The sequence below is a fragment of the Lynx canadensis genome, chromosome C1, assembly GCF_007474595.2.
Source record: "Lynx canadensis isolate LIC74 chromosome C1, mLynCan4.pri.v2, whole genome shotgun sequence".
NCBI classification, from domain to species: Eukaryota; Metazoa; Chordata; class Mammalia; order Carnivora; family Felidae; genus Lynx; species Lynx canadensis.
The window spans coordinates 149,172,371-149,188,031 of record NC_044310.1 but is presented as its reverse complement, the minus strand read 5'-3'; the positions used below and the strand labels follow the sequence as shown (position 1 = coordinate 149,188,031).

General features: G+C 45.0%; 1 protein-coding gene across 1 annotated transcript in view; it reads left to right on the top strand.

The window, feature by feature from the left end:
• Positions 1-3,254: 3,254 nt before the first annotated feature.
• Positions 3,255-15,661, top strand: part of PLA2R1 (phospholipase A2 receptor 1) — a 119,945-nt gene continuing 107,538 nt past the window's right edge. Inside the window, exon 1 of the mRNA XM_030324393.1 lies at positions 3,255-3,530. Coding sequence (XP_030180253.1) covers positions 3,422-3,530 — 109 coding nt within the window. The 5' untranslated portion in view covers positions 3,255-3,421. The remainder of the gene's footprint in view (positions 3,531-15,661) is intronic.

The following is a 15,661-nucleotide window of genomic DNA, read 5'->3' as shown; positions in this document are numbered from 1 at the left end:
ACATTCAAGTGAGAGATATAATCAAATAACTAATTCTTTCTTTTTAAAAAAAATTTTTTAAGTTTGTTTATTTTTGAGAGAGAGGAGACAGAGTGTGGGTGGGGGAGGGCCAGAGAGAGAGGGAGACACAGAATCCGAAGCAGGCTCCAGGCTCCGAGCTGTCAGCACAGAGTCCAACATGGGGCTCGGACCCATGAACCGGGAGATCATGACTTGAGCTAAAGTCAGATGCTTAACTGACTGAGCCACCCAGCACCCCTCAAGTAATTAATTCTAATTCTAAATGATAAATTGAGCAATGGGAAGATGTACAAAGGCCTGCAGGCACAGAGCTCCAGCCACCCCATTCCCAGCTGGGGTCAGGACACAGGATTTTATATCATTACAACAGGATTGACTCTCCCAAAAACGAACATTCTCAGGATGCCAGACTCTGTGCTAAGCACTGTACATACTTAGCTCATTAAATACAGCAACACTATGAGGCAAACGTGACCATCTGCATTGTACACAGAAGAAAACTGAAGCTAAAGAAGGCTAAGTAACCTTCTGGTAAGTGGCAGAGCACCTTTTAACCATTACATTACCCTGCCTCATAGATCTAAACCACACGCAAGACTTGACTATGGGAAAGAATACTTTTCTCGAGGCTAAAAAGCTCTTTGCCACAGATTTCCACCTCAAAGCCACAATACTTCAGGAAGAGATGAAAAACTAGCTCTTTTCTGAGTCTTCTAATTGTTGAATAGGAAATGTGGTGTTGGTAGGCCAGGAAGCTGTCATCACCATTCTTCATTACACTAATTGCCCTTAGATGAAATATGGATTATTTCCTCTCTGTATCCTGCTCCCATTCATAGCTCTGCTACTTTGGAATATTGTCTGCGTTGGGTCAGGGAAGGCTTTCTCCTTTTTTCATCACACAGAGAGTATAAATGAAGCCCATGGCGGGTCACTCTCTTACCTGGATCCCACAGCCAGTGGGGGGTAGCCCAATGTCCCAGTGACTGACCTTATTTGCCACGGTGCCCCGGGAGCTGCCCTTTGCCCCACACAGGCCCACCTACTCACTGTTGCTAATGCAAGCATTTCTCACTTAAACCTTTGTATGTTCTCTCATTACTTCTTTCAGTCCTGGCACAGCCTCTTGCTCCACCCTATGTGAATACATCAAACCCTGTACAATCGCTCTAGCTCCTCCTGGTCTCTCTTCCGTTTAATCTCCCTGCACTGCCCTTCACCAAAGATTGACATCGGTGTTGCACTTTGATACCTGATTATGCATATGGATTGCACTTGACTGCTGCAGGAGATGCCAGCCCACTCAGGCCTGAATCATCTACTTTGGAGATATTCCCATAGCACACAATGTAGTCCTGAGGCCACAGAAGAAATACTTCATGATAAAAGTCTCTATAGTCAGTATGCTGAAAGCATCCCTTTTCTGCATGTTTTCAGGCAGAGATGCTAACTTTTACATATAATGATATGCTATTGATTCAGTACACACATTGGAACCTCTCACATTCTCTCAGCCTCACCTCACCCCAACTGCCTCTGCAGCAGCCAGCCCTGCCCAGGCTTCCTCCAGGTTCCTTGTGGGGCAATCTGACAGCGCCTCACCTCTAGCCATGCCATGCACCTGCTGCTGCCCGCCCCTGGGCCTCTTAGATGCCTCAGCATAGGACTGTGCTTAAAGCTCACCACTGCCAAGGAACTGTGCAGGGGAATTAATAACCCCAGAATCACCACAACCAGAGGGAATGGTGAGCCTACAGATAAATGCTTTCTTCTTTTCCCCAGGACAAACAGATTGGAGACCTTCTGAGGTTCCTGCAGGACTGAACACATGTTGCTACTGCAGTTCCCTATTTCACTCTGGTCTTTAATCCCATTTCCTGCCAGGGATCTCATCCCAGGTTCTGCTTTCTGGGGAACCAGGCTAAAACAGTTTATTAGTCTAGTTGCGCCACAAGAACAAAAGTTGCGTCATAGACTGGGTGGTTTAAACAAGAGATACTTATTTCTCACAGTTCTGGGGGCTAGAAAGTCCAAGATCAAGGTCCAAAATTTCATTTTTTGGTGAGGATTCTCTTCCTAGCTTGCACATGGTTACATTCTTGCTGTGTCCTCAAGTGGCCTTTCCTACGTCACTACAGGTGGAGAGATGGCTCCCTCTTCTAAGACCACTGATCCTATCTAGGACCCCACCCTTAAGACCTCATTAAACTTAATTAACTCTTAAAAGCCCTATGTCCAAATACAATCGCATTGAGATGTGGGGCTTCAACATATGAACTGGGGGAGGGGGATACAATTCAGTCTATAGCAGACACCGTTACTCAGAAATATTGGTTTGGTCTTTGTCAATAGACAGCTGAGAAAGGACCTCCAAGATCCCACCACCTTCCTTTTTTTTTTTTTTTTTTTTTTTTAAGCTCCCTCCCACCCCCCCCTCCCCTTCTTATTTTTTAATGAGGAAGGTCAAGGTCCTATTTAGGAACCATCTTATGTTAGCTTGTTCTCACGGATATTAAATGTTTCTAGTGTTCTGCTGGTTATTTGAAAGACTACAGTTAGAAGAACTACATTCTAGGCTTTTCCTACTTACTAATTTAGCTAGATTAAGGGGTGACCTAGAGCAAATAATTTTGCCTTTCCCGACGGTTTTTCTCAGCTATAAAGTGGGATAACCCAGCTATTTTGCTGGGCTAGGGGATCCAAGGAGAAGGAAAGTGGGGGGTGGCATTTTAAAAAGGAAAGGAGCTCAACAATGGAAGAACCTTGGGGTACTTGGAGGGAAGAGCCGGGCGCACCCCAGAGACCTCCAATGGTTAACATTCCAGAGGAGAGGAGGTCCAGCGTGCTCCCAAAGCGCCTGGGTTCACAGCACAGCTCGATTTATTCTAAGCTGCTAGCTGCCAAACCCGTGGTGTTTACCAGAATCCGGGTGGTTTGCAAACCCAGATGTCAGACTTCCTGTCCCAGGGATTCTCAACTGCTCACCCCCAACTCCTATTCGGCCTCCCCCAGGAAAGAGAGAGGCTGCTGGAAGCAGGAGGAGCGTGCACGGGGTAGCCTCACCCCTCCTCTCTCCCCACCCCAAAGGCAGGAATTTCTGGGATGGGCAGATGGTCCACCTCCTCTTCCTCCTCCTTGCCCTAGCCCGAGTGGGTAGGGCGGGGAAAACCTCCTCAACTTCCCGGTCTCCGGCCCAGAGCCCAGAGCTCCCGCATACGGTCGCGGCAGGGGCGACGGAGTGGGTCGCCGGGACGCAGGGACAGCGAGGCCCCCTGAGGGGTGGAGCACTTGCGGGGTGGGGGTTGCGGTCCCGCCCCCAGCGCCGCATCCCCGCGCTCCCGCTGTGGAGCTGGCCGCCGCGACCGTCACCCCGGGAGCCCGGCGAGTCCAGTGGTTAGGGATGCTGTTGCTGCGGTCGCTGCCGCTGCTGCTTCTGCTGGGGGCGCCACGGAGCTTCACCGAGGGCGCGGCGACTGCACTTACCCCCGACCCGGTCCTCGAGTGGCAGGGTGAGTGTCCCCAGGGCCGGTGGGACCAGATCGGCACATCGGGGGGTGGGGTGGTTAAGGCAGGGGAGGGAGGGGTGAAGCTGGGGGCAGGGAGGCGTGAGCTGCTAAGGAGCTAAGGCGGCCGGATTTACACGGTAGCCGCATCTCGGTAGTCCCGAGAAAGCCGTGTGGATGGGCCAGTCCTGCAGCCGGACGGGCTTTGCACCCCACTCTCGCCGCCCCACACCCCCCTCCTCTAGCCCCCGCATCCTCCTGGCGTTAGCGGGCGGCAAGGCGAGGGGCCTGGCCTGGGCTCTCAGGCAAAACTTGACTCCGCTCTGGCCCGGGACAGGCCGGGCACAGAGGGGTAGCAGATGTTTCAAAATGTAGTCTCCGAGAGTTGTTTATTTGGAAGGATCACCTCTCAGATAAATGATGGCAGAAAGATGTCTCATTTCATCCCCTCCCAAAGCAAGCTTTCTGGATGTGTGCCACCACTTGCCCAGTGGCCCTAAGCCAAGGCCTCTACCCCTCTGCGTCTGGGGAAAAGAATACTAAAGTCTTTTCTATTAATACCTTGCAGACCAAATGGGGAAGTGGAGCCTCTGTAGCCCCCATGGACCGTGTAAGCTGAGCAAATAACCCTCTTGGCTTCTCAGTTCCTCTCATCAGAGAAATGGGGTCTGTGATATTCAGAGGACCACCAAGGATTAAATGAGATAGTTTGTAAGGCATTTGGTGTGCCAGTGAGCCAGAGTTCCTTCAAAGTCACCACCCCCCCACCGCCCCGCCAGCACAAGTGCACACTGGATCAATTCACCAAACATTTATTCAGCACCTAATACACATACGACTCATAAAAGATGTGTAAAGAGTCATGAGGAGAGGTTGTCCTGCAGGAGGCCTACTCTGGAGAATAACTGCATGGGTGCTTCTGAGGCAGAGGGAAACTAGCGTCCAAAAGTGGAAGCCCCTGTGTGAAAGGAGGCAGGCAGGGCGATAAATAAACCAGGAGAAGCCTCCAGACAGCCTCCATCCTCTCTGCCTTTGGCAATAAGTTTGGAAAGGAGATAAAACAAGGTGTGGTCAATGCCTGTGTTTTTTTTTTTTTTTTCTTTCTCAACATACTTTGCATACGTTTTTGAGATAATCTCACCTGGACTGTATTCTCTCGTACTCCCACAAGGCTTTATCTGGGACAGATTGAGTAATTCTTATTCTAAAATGGCCAAAGATCAGAGACCTCTTAACCCTCTTGGGAAGTTCAAAAGAAATGGTCCTGTGGATGTACATCTGACCCCAGGTATGACCCACCTCCACGAAGAGTTTACCATACAGTGCTTATTACTTTACGTTTAAAATGTGCCTAGTGATACGTATCTAGAACAGGGCAGTAGCCCATAGGACAGAAGCTGGACTCAAGCCACACAGAGAAAATGCACTGGTGATCCTCTGAGCCAGCGTTAGCACTAATGAGCTAATCCCTACTATATGTAGCAGAGCCAAATCCTGGCCTGAGATAGTTTCTAATCAGCGCCTTCTTTTTAGTGGTCAAGGACACTCTGAAGTTAAAACTATCTGCTACCTCCTGGACACTCCAAGTGACAGTTTGCATATCTGAAGGCCTTTGACATAGTTGGCAGAGAGATTCTTCAGATATGAAAACGCTGCTACTGGTGTTCATGGAATGTGGGTCTTGGAGACTGTGTGGCAATGAATGTACCAAACCTTGCACAGGTTCCCCTCCCTGACTTCAATCCCCCACATCAGTGACATTTCAAGTATAATCGGGATCGGTTTGAAATCAAGTGTTTCCTGTTTATACAAAGATGGAAAAACAAAATTTTAGCATTGGAAGGGACCTGAGACATTGTCTACTCCAGCTTTCCATTTTTCAGATGTGGAAGCTTTTACACCATGTTTTAAATCATGTTTTGGAGGTGCCTCGGTTTACTGTTGTGTTCCACACGTGCACCAACCACACTGACTACTTCTAGCTATGATTGGTATCCACAAAGCAGCCAGGAGAAATATGCATGCATTTCAGTTTTATATTCACTAATAAGGGGTATGTAATAATGCAAGGCAGATTGTACATGTAGTACTTTTTCATCTGAGTTGTTTAATATGTATTACTGGTTGATCTGATATGTATTATAAGCATCTCAGCCTTGGGAGGCTATTGTATTGACTTTTCAATCATTTATCAAGAATTTTGTGTTCAAAAATCAGTAGATATAGTGTCATATAATAGTTAAGTTCATGGTCTCTATGCCAAACGGTATGGGTCCAAATCCTGTCTGTACCATTGTCACCTTGGGCAAATTACTTAACCTCTCTGTGCCTCAGTTTCCTCATATACAAAAATGGAGGTAATAATTGTACTCACTCAAGTGTTTTCCTTTGCTTTCAATATCACCACAACACCATCATCCTCTGGCCAATCCAGACTACTTTGACAGGTTGATAGTCCTTTAACAATTATATACTGCCCTGCACATGGCACTGTACTTGGCATGTCTGTGTTGGCTGTAACAGGGGCTTCACTGTGGTTCTGGAATCTGAGCTCTTCTAGTAAGTGCTGTGACTTGGTAACTTCATTCACTCAAGTACCCCCAATACTGGGAGGGCAGGTGGGAGAATGAAGAAGGGAGTAGGCACTCTGGGGAAAGGTGGACATAGTCTCTGTAGAGGTTGCTAAAGGAAATGAATGGGGGCAATAAAAGAATTTTAAAGCTATGTCGAGAGCTGAAAATTATGTGAAATGGCCCCAACCAACCTAATAATAGGAGAGTTTCGTTGGCAGCACTTATCTTCCCAAGGACTGGAGGGGGCCCACAGCTGTGTTAGTCCTTGAGGACGGTCAGGGTAGGCTATTCTGAATGACCGGTGACCAGGGGAAGTGGGGGTGCTGTTGAGCCTGAGGTCAAAGTTCATGACCATGGGGCCTATTTGGAAGAAGGATGGGAACTGGGATAGAGGGGTAGGGTCAACTCTTGAAATCCTGTGCCAACAGGAAGAGGGGTAAGGTGCTGAAGGCTTCACCTGCTCATTCACTATTTGTCAAGCACTGTATGCTTTATCTCCCTTCCTGGTTTGGGTTCACCTGGAAGCAATCCCTGAAGCATGTATTTATCTCAATGTTTATTTGGGAGGTGATTGTAGAAGACATGATGAAGGAGTGAGGAAGTGAGACAGGGAAGGGAAGAAAACCATTATAGGCAACTGGGGCTTGATTTCACAGGAGTCCTTCTGAGTGACTGTGGAGAATGCAGCGGACCCAGTGAGGGGAAGGAAACCGAGGTATTTCTCCTCAACCCTCCACTCCTTACTAATGGAAGGTCCTTCCTGGGGGACTAATCTCCTGGTCTTTGGCCTGCATGGAGCAATGTCAGGGTAGGCGGTGTGGGTAGGGAACCAATGGAATCTGCTACTCACCTCCAGACTGGGGAGATAAAAATATGAGTAGGATATGTCCCCAAGAGGCTGAGAGTCCAGAGACAGATACAGAAACACAAACAATTATAAAACAGTGCAGTAGATGTTAAAATAATAAGGAAGGAGCAAAATTCTAAAGGGATACAGCGAAAGGACTGGCTTGAGGAGCTGCAGACTCACAACAGGGCATTTATTTTCCTAAAGGATAAGTAGGTAGTTGCCACATGGGAAAAAGGAGATAGAGCATTCTGGAGAAAAGTACAGAATGTGTGCAAAGGCAGTAAGCTAAAAGTTCTTTCTTGGGCTTTTTTGGATGGAGGAAAAAGGGCCCACTGAAGGTCACTCAGGCAAGTGTGAGGCTCAGGCCTCTGGCAACTGAGAACTGACCACTGAAATGAAGCAACTACTTTCTCGGTTTCTCTCTCAGGAGCTGCTTGTCCTGTTTGGTTCTCTTTCTGTGGACTATTTTCTTCTGCTTCAACCTGCAGGACCTTTCACGTATAGCTCCCACAGCTTTTTTGGAAGAGTTGCCTAATTTTCTAGGAGAGGAATCTGGCCACATTCATCATAGCATGCTGGCCAGTCCCTGTGTTCTGCTCTTGAATTAGAGGCCTTCCCATGGCTAGTAGGATGTGATAGTGGTGTGAGATGCACACAGGGATCTGCCCTTCAAGGGCTGTGGATGGAGCAGATCCCCAGAATAGGTGTGTAGCAGGACAAGAAGCTGTGACATATCTGTATTTGGATGCATGCAAGAGGGCACCTGGGTGGCTCAGTCGGTTAAGCGGCCGACTTCGGCTCAGGTCACGATCTCACGGTCCGTGAGTTCGAGCCCCGCGTTGGGCTCTGTGCTGACAGCTCAGAGCCTAGAGCCTGTTTCAGATTCTGTGTCTCCCTCTCTCTCTGCCCCTCCCCTGTTCATGCTCTGTCTCTCTGTCTCAAAAATAAATAAACGTTAAAAAAAAAATTTTAAATGGATGCATGCAAGAGATGAGGAAATGAAGAGTTTGGTTAGAGGCACTCTGCTGAAAGAAAATAAATTCTGGTTGGGTGAGTTGGTTGAGTAAATTCTCTGCTGAGAAGAGCCTCATGAGTCTGGACAAAGGGAATCAGGTCGCACTTTTATGTTTAGGAATGACATGGTCAGTTTGGGACTTGAAGAGGGTAATTCTGGAGGGTAGCAGAGACACCATCTGAGAGGTTAAAGTGATTGCCCATGAAGGAAGACATTGATGACCTGAGCTAAGCCAGTGGCAGCAAGAATGCTGAGGATGAAAAAGTTTGGGTTCAAGAAATACAGGCTAAAAAGGAAGAAAAATAAAATTCATAAGCTTAGCAAAAGACACGAGAGAAATGGAAGAATAGGAGGGGCAGTGGTTATACAATGGGAATAACAAGTTTTGGAGATGGATCCATTCTTGGTATGACCAGGTCCATGGTGTGGTTGTAGGAGCAGTCGCTAAAGTGGAGAACAGGTGAGAGAAGGTTCTTGGAGCAGAGGAAGTTGAGGAACCCAGCATCCATGGCAGTACAGACATATGTGTCTGAAACAAAAGTTTAATTAAAAAAAAATACCATTACCTAATACAACGTGCTGCTACTCATCTACTCAGTTCCATTCCATTTCATTTTGTAATGTGGGTTATGACACACTACGTTGATATCATGACCCATTAATGAGCCATGATCTGTGGAGAAAACACTGGGTCAGAGTGTTGGAGCATCTGTATGTAAATTAAATGCATTGAGGTGGAGAGGACAACGGGGAGCCCACTGGCATCAAAGTCATAGCAAATGCAAGGAAGAGATTGAGGGGGTGCACCCTGGTGTTGAGGAAGGGAAGATGGAGTGCCATGTGAGAGAGGCTTCTGAAAGAGGATGATGAGAAGAGCCACCACCTAGAGACAGCAGTGGGGAGACACTGTGACCCTGAGATTTCCCCCATAGCTTTAATTTCTGATACAAAGGTAACAATGGCCCCCTTGACAACTCCTAATAGTATCTTACATTTGGAGAGTGACTACTGTGTGCTATTTTACATACATTAACACACTGAACCTTCACCATAGTGAGGTAGGTACTAATACCCTTACTATTACCCTTACTATTACCCAACTATTCTAGGCAAATGTTCTAGGCAATTCCTACACCCCTGGGCAATGAGCCATTCTCCTAATCTGGAGATTTGGAATTTACATAAAAGCCTGATCAGATACTGGTTTAGCTGTCCTTCCCAGCCATCAGTCACTCCAACCCTCTGACTCTGTTTACCCATCTTCACTGTCTTCTCTCAGAATCTTTTCCACTTCATACTTTTCTCATTCTAGCTTCTCTGACTGTTTTCCTTACTAGTCTTTGAGAGTCAGCATAGACTTCCAGTTTTCCTGGTGCTTTACTTTTTCTCAGTAAGCTTCTAACAACCTCTTCCCATTCTTGGTTTCACAGTAACTGATATCACACAATGCAAGTTCCAAGCCAATGACCAGAACAGTTGAGTTGTGGAGAGCTCAGATATCTCCTCATTTCCCCTTCTTTTATCTAACAATTTGCTTATTTATATCCAGTTTTCTGAAGAAATGATTCCTTTGTTTTGCCTCTTCTAAACTCATCCCTATGCAATGAATCTTCATATGATCTATCAAAGTAATATAGTTGAGACATTTATAGATGCTTGCCTCCATTTTCTTTTAGAAGTTATCCTTGAGGCACCTGGGTGGCTCAGTCAGTTTAAGTGTCCGACTTGACTCTTGATTTTTGCTCAGGTCATGATCTCACAGTTTGTGAGTTTGAACCCTGAGTCAGGCTATATGCTGACAGAGTGCAGCCTGCTTGGGAGTCGGTCTCTCCCTCTCTTTCTGCCCCTCCCTTGTGTATACTCTCTCTCTCTCTCTCTTTCAGAAATAAATAAATAAACATTAAAAAAAGAAGAAGAAGAAATTATCTTTGAAAGCCTTTTAGGAGATGTTCCAATACAAAGCTAGGAACATAAATTATATTTCTTTAATTATTCAGAGTGAAAGGACATACAGTTCATAAAAGAAACAAAAGAATGAATGCCTTATAAATACTGTATTAAGTAATTTAGGGAAAATATTTTATAAAGCTATTCAAGAAAAATGGAGAAATATTATTAAAATTTCTGTAAATTCAGTCTGTGATACAGAGCTAAACAAAACAAACAAGAAGTTTCTGCTTTCATGTGTGGCTACGTGATTTTTAAATTTATGATACTTTTCAGGCTACCACAGTTCCAAAGAAATATGTTAGCATGCAAAGCGAAATAAGTGAGTCAGAGAAAGACAAATACTGTATGATTTCATTCATATGTAGAATTTAAGGAACAAAACAAATAAGCACAGGGAGAAAGAGAGAGAGAGGCAAGAAACAGATTCTTAATTATAGAGTACAAACTGATGGTTACTAGAGAGGAGGCGGGTGGGGGTATGGGTGAAGTAGGTGATGAGGATTCAGCAGGGCCCATGTCGTGATGAGCACTGGGTGTTGAAAAAAGTATCGAATCACTAAATTGTACACCAGAAACTAATATTACACAGTATGTTAACTAACTGGAATTTAAATGAAAACTTAATTAGAAAAAAAAAAAAGTAAATGATTCACCTAAAAACATATTCAGCCTCCCAGGTAATAAACTAAACACACACACACACACACACACACACACACACACACACACACACAACAAGAAATATGCTAGTAAAAGTGTTTTACTATTTCTGGCTTTTGGCATTCTGTTCTTGAGAACTTCCTTTTAATTATGAAAACATAAAGAGGAAATTCAAAGTGGTTATCTAACTGACAACATTGTCTTATTTGGCACTATCCATGCTCAACGTCAAGATTTGCTTTGCTTTTCTTAGCATTTAGAAAGTGATCATAGTGACTGCGGTAATCCTTATCAGAATCCTATGAAGCCAGTGCTATTATTACACCCATTGTACAGATGGCACTTTAGCTTCAAGCAGTTCTACCCTAAAAGAAATGCTCTGTAGTTTGCCAAAGTCTTCCCCCCATGGTGTCAGCGTTGTTCTAGTAAGAACAGGGTGGGCTTCATAGCCCAGTGAAGACACAGAGCCCCATGTTCAGCAGGGCAACATACTTGGAGTTCAATGTTCTGTGGCTTTGGGTCTTGGAATTCTTAATAATTTTAACCTTTGAATTTGTGCTTTGGGCCTGAAGTCTCATGGGACAGTAGACCATGAGCCAGAAGCTAGAAGCCTCAGCTTAGGCTCAGTTCCACCTGTGTCACCTCCCTAGATCCCCTGGATGGGTTCTAAGCTGCCTGCACACTCCTACCCTCCACCCACTGTGCCAACCAGATTGTGTTTGGGTGACAGGAGGCCCAGGGATTGGTAGTGAACAGCCAGTATCATCTCAGGGAAGGGCAAGGCAGCAGCTGTCCCCACTGGGCTGACAGCACCCGGCGAGGACTGAGTGGGGAGCCTGTCATCTATTCCCAGTCCAAGGACTGAGTGTGATTCCAGCACTTTCTGGCACAGATGTTGCAATCCCTCCTGAACTCATGGGAAGTGGAGATTGACTTGACTTCCTTGCCCCAGGCAAGGCCCCACATTATTATTTTATTCTTGGCCCTGCAAAGTAGGTAGTCAGCCTGAATCAGAAGCATGGAGACTACTATGGTTTTAATTGTATATTTTGAAAATTTGTATGTTGAAGTCCTAACCCCCATTACCTCAGAATGAGACATTATTTGCAGACAGGGCCTTTACGGAGGTAATTAAGTTAAAATGAGGTGATTAGAGTAGACCCTAATTTAATATGACTGGTAACCTCATAAGAAAGGGAAATTGGGACACAGAAATATGCCCAGAGAGTAGATGATATGAAGAGGCACAGGGAGAAGACACCCATCTATAAGACGGAGGGAGCTTGGACCAGATCCTTCTCTCACAGACTCAGAGGGAGCCATTCCTGCTGACACTTTGATTTTTTACTTCTAGCCTCCAAATCTATGAGCCAATAAATTTCTATTAAGTCACTCAGTTTGTGGTACTTTGTTATCACAGCCCTAGCAAACGAGTACAGGGACTAACAGTATATCTACCATTAAAAGTTGCTTTTGTTTTTGTGTTAATTTCTGTCTCCCAGTTAAGTAAATGTATTTTTTTCCCCTAAATGGGTGTATTCTTAAAGCACCTAAGATGGAAATGCTTCTGATTCAGTAATGCCACATCATTTCCAGGGTTGTTTTGATTGTTGGTGGAGTTGTTTTCTGTTTCTGTTTGTTCTGATGACCTAGTCTTTGAATCATATCCCCAGGGCTTCAACATGCAGGCCTTTTTTTTTTTTTTTTAACATGTATTTATTATTGAGAGACCAAGAGAAACAGAGCATGAGCATGGGGAGGGTCAGAGAGAGGGGGAGACACAGAATCTGAAGCAGGTTCCAGGCTCTGAGCTGTCAGCACAGAGCCCGACATGGGGCTCAAACTCACAAACCGGGAGATCATGACCTGAGCCAAAGTTGGATGCTTAACCGACTGAGCCACCCAGGTGCCCAAAATGCAGGATTTTTTGAGGAAAGTTTAACTATGTTCTTACTGTGTCTTGCCTTAACTTGCTCTTTGTAGTGAGGCTCCCCAGTTACTGAGGTGGTATATTTTCAACACCGTATATAAGATGATAACAGAGCTGCTGTGAATAAGGATTTTTATACCAGCAACGTCTGTTAGGTACTTTTGAGTTAAAGACAAAATGATGGAGGAATAGACTAAAAGCTAAAAAGAAAAAAAAATGTTTTCAATTCAGTTGAAAAACTCATTGGTAACATACAGAGAGATACAGCGAAAAACTTCAGAAGAGATGAGATTTTTCTGTAAGGGTCAGCTACAGTTAGAGGAAGGGGCAGGCGGGAACCAGGGGAAGCAGGGAGTGGCAAAGACAATCTAAAAGGGTTAATCCACTTCACACGGGTTGGTAACAGGCAATTTGAATCCCCACAAAACTGGAGCCAAGCCAGAGGAGCTGATTAGCAGAGTTTCATGTTTCCCGCATGTGAGAAAGAGTATTATGTGCCCCATGGAACGGGAAGTGGTGATTTGGGAAGATTAGAGAGAAAGGGGGAGAGGACAAGTGAAAAGATTTAGGAAGTGGGATCCCATGGGCCTGTGGAGGTGGTGATTATCCAGGTTCAGAAGCTGCAGGAGAAATAAAGAACGCTGAAAATCAAGGACAGTGCTAGGGCAGAGAAAGAGACAGAAGTTCCGAGACAGGATAAGGCGATATTTAAATACATTTTACCTTTTGGTTGATTAATAGAAGGCAATTGAGAGGTAGCTACAGGCTTTGTTAGGTGCTGTCAGATTAAGAGACAAACACCAATCTCAGATGATTTGGGATAAAATGCAATGTGCATGCAGAGAGAGCCAGGAAGGGCAGACACACCTTTAACTTTGTTCTCTGGGACTCTTTTTTCAAGTACAATGCACATGCTGCAAGCATCAGAAATTCCTTGCTTATTGGTTTGCAAAGTCATATTAAGAATCCAGATTTTCTGCACCATTCAGCCATGAACAGGACTGGATTCAGCTGCTTACCACATCCTTTCGTGCTACAGAGTAATCTAAGTAAGGAACATAATCAAATCTGAATCCATTGTTCACTGGACAGGACAAACCCATATTTGTGTAGCTGGAAAAGGTCAATACATCTCAAGAGAGAAGATGCTTACCTTCAGATTGGTTACAGGGGAGAAATGCCCTCCCCACTACCTTCTGGACCCCTTTCATGTCCAAACTGAAATAGAATAGGCCCCCTCTTATTCACGGGGGATACATTCCGAGACCCCCAATGGATGCCTGAAACTGCAGATAGTACCAAACCCTATATATATTATGGTTTTCCCTATACATATTTATGATAAAATTTAATTTATAAATTAGGCACAGTAAGAGATTAACCACAATAATAATAAAACAATTATAATAAACTATAATAAAAGTTATGTGAATGTGGTTTCTCTCTCAAAATACCTCATTGTACTGTACTTACCCTTCTTCTTGTGATGATGTGAGATGATAAAATAACCCGTGTGATGAGATGAAATGAGGTGAATGTCGTGGGTATTACAACACAGTGTTAGGCTACCTGTGACCTTCTGTTGATACCTCAGAAGGAGGATCGTCTGTTGCCTGGGCACGGTTGAGCTTGGGTAAATTGAAACTGCGGAAAGCAAAATGGAAGATAAGGGAGGAGGGGGGCTGCTGTACTGTCAGAACAGAAAGGGACTAAACAGATTCAAAGATGATACAGGGCAGGGAGTGCATGAGCCCGGCACCAGCTGTGTGGGTGGATACAGCAGAAGAGCTTTAAACCCAGGGAAATGGGGTGGGAGATTGAAACTGGATTGCATTTGGCAAGCTGTGGCTTCCCAATAGCTAGTTGTCAGCATTGCACTTGATGTGAACCATGTATGTGAACTTTTCCTTCCAGTTCCCTTGACATGGAGGAGCATTGAAACCAACTTTCTATGTGTAGTTGGATTAGGTGACCGCTATCATGGTGGGCTTTATTGAATACCAGAAAGCCCTTTGCTTGCCTAAAATCCACCAGAAAAAGAGCTTCATTTTAGGAATTGTTGTTTTATTGTTTGTTTCAAGTGTTTTTGTGTGAAAAGTACAAAAACCTCATGAAGTCTTAACACTTCAAACCTTACCTTATTCACGTACTACTTCAAACCTTCAGCCATTTCTAAGAGCTGCCTAAAGCCAAAGGGGCACCACAAGGCAGGTGGAGGTCACGGGAAGGGGTGCTGAAAATGAAGTGGGGGGGCCTCAAGAGAAATGTCCTACAGGCACCCTCAATCAGCACCGTTCAAACAGACAGATCAGATTATAATAGTAGCCCCAGGCTGTAGACTCCAACCTCATAGTGTCATAGAAATTGGCAGGCCTCTGCCAGCCACCTGAACACCTGAGCTAGAAAACAAGTCATTGCAACTACCTTTTCCAGAATCCTCCCATTCCATCGATTGCCAAATCTTGTCATTTCTTCCTTCCTTGAATTAGTTTTATAGTGACTGGAGTCTCACTACTCCCTCCTTTCCTTTCTCACCACAACCAGCTGAATTGACACCTTGGTCCCCTTGCTGGATCATAGCAAAAGTCCCCACATTGTGCACTGGTTCCATTCATGGACTGTCTCATCCCACCTATAGGCCAGGAATTTGGACATTTGCCTCACACCTATATTCTTAGCACCTGAAACAAGGCTGGGTACACAGTAAATGCTCAATAAGTGTTTTTGCTGAATGATTCACCATGCTAATTCATCTACACCACAGCCTCAGTCATGCTTTCTATTATTCCCAATGCTCCCTCTCATCTGAAGAATAAAAGACAAATTTTTGAATAAAATTCAAGTTCTTCATAAAATGACCCCAAACCACCTCTTTCCAACTTTATATTCTATAACCACCAAAGTCTTTTACATAGGTAGGCTCTCATCACCCTAGAGCTGATTATTTTTGTCACTTCTGAACTTTGGTGACATTCGCCCTGTGCCCCTTTGTCCCACTTAACCAGCTGTGCATCTATAGACCTCCTCCACTATTTGGAACTTTCTGTCTCTGCAGTGAGAACAGGTTACCATGTCTGGCCAGTTCACCAAGGTACCTCCGTGTGTGACAAATGTTCCGTCCCTAATAAATGACTGCTGAATGAAAATGCGTGTGTGTGT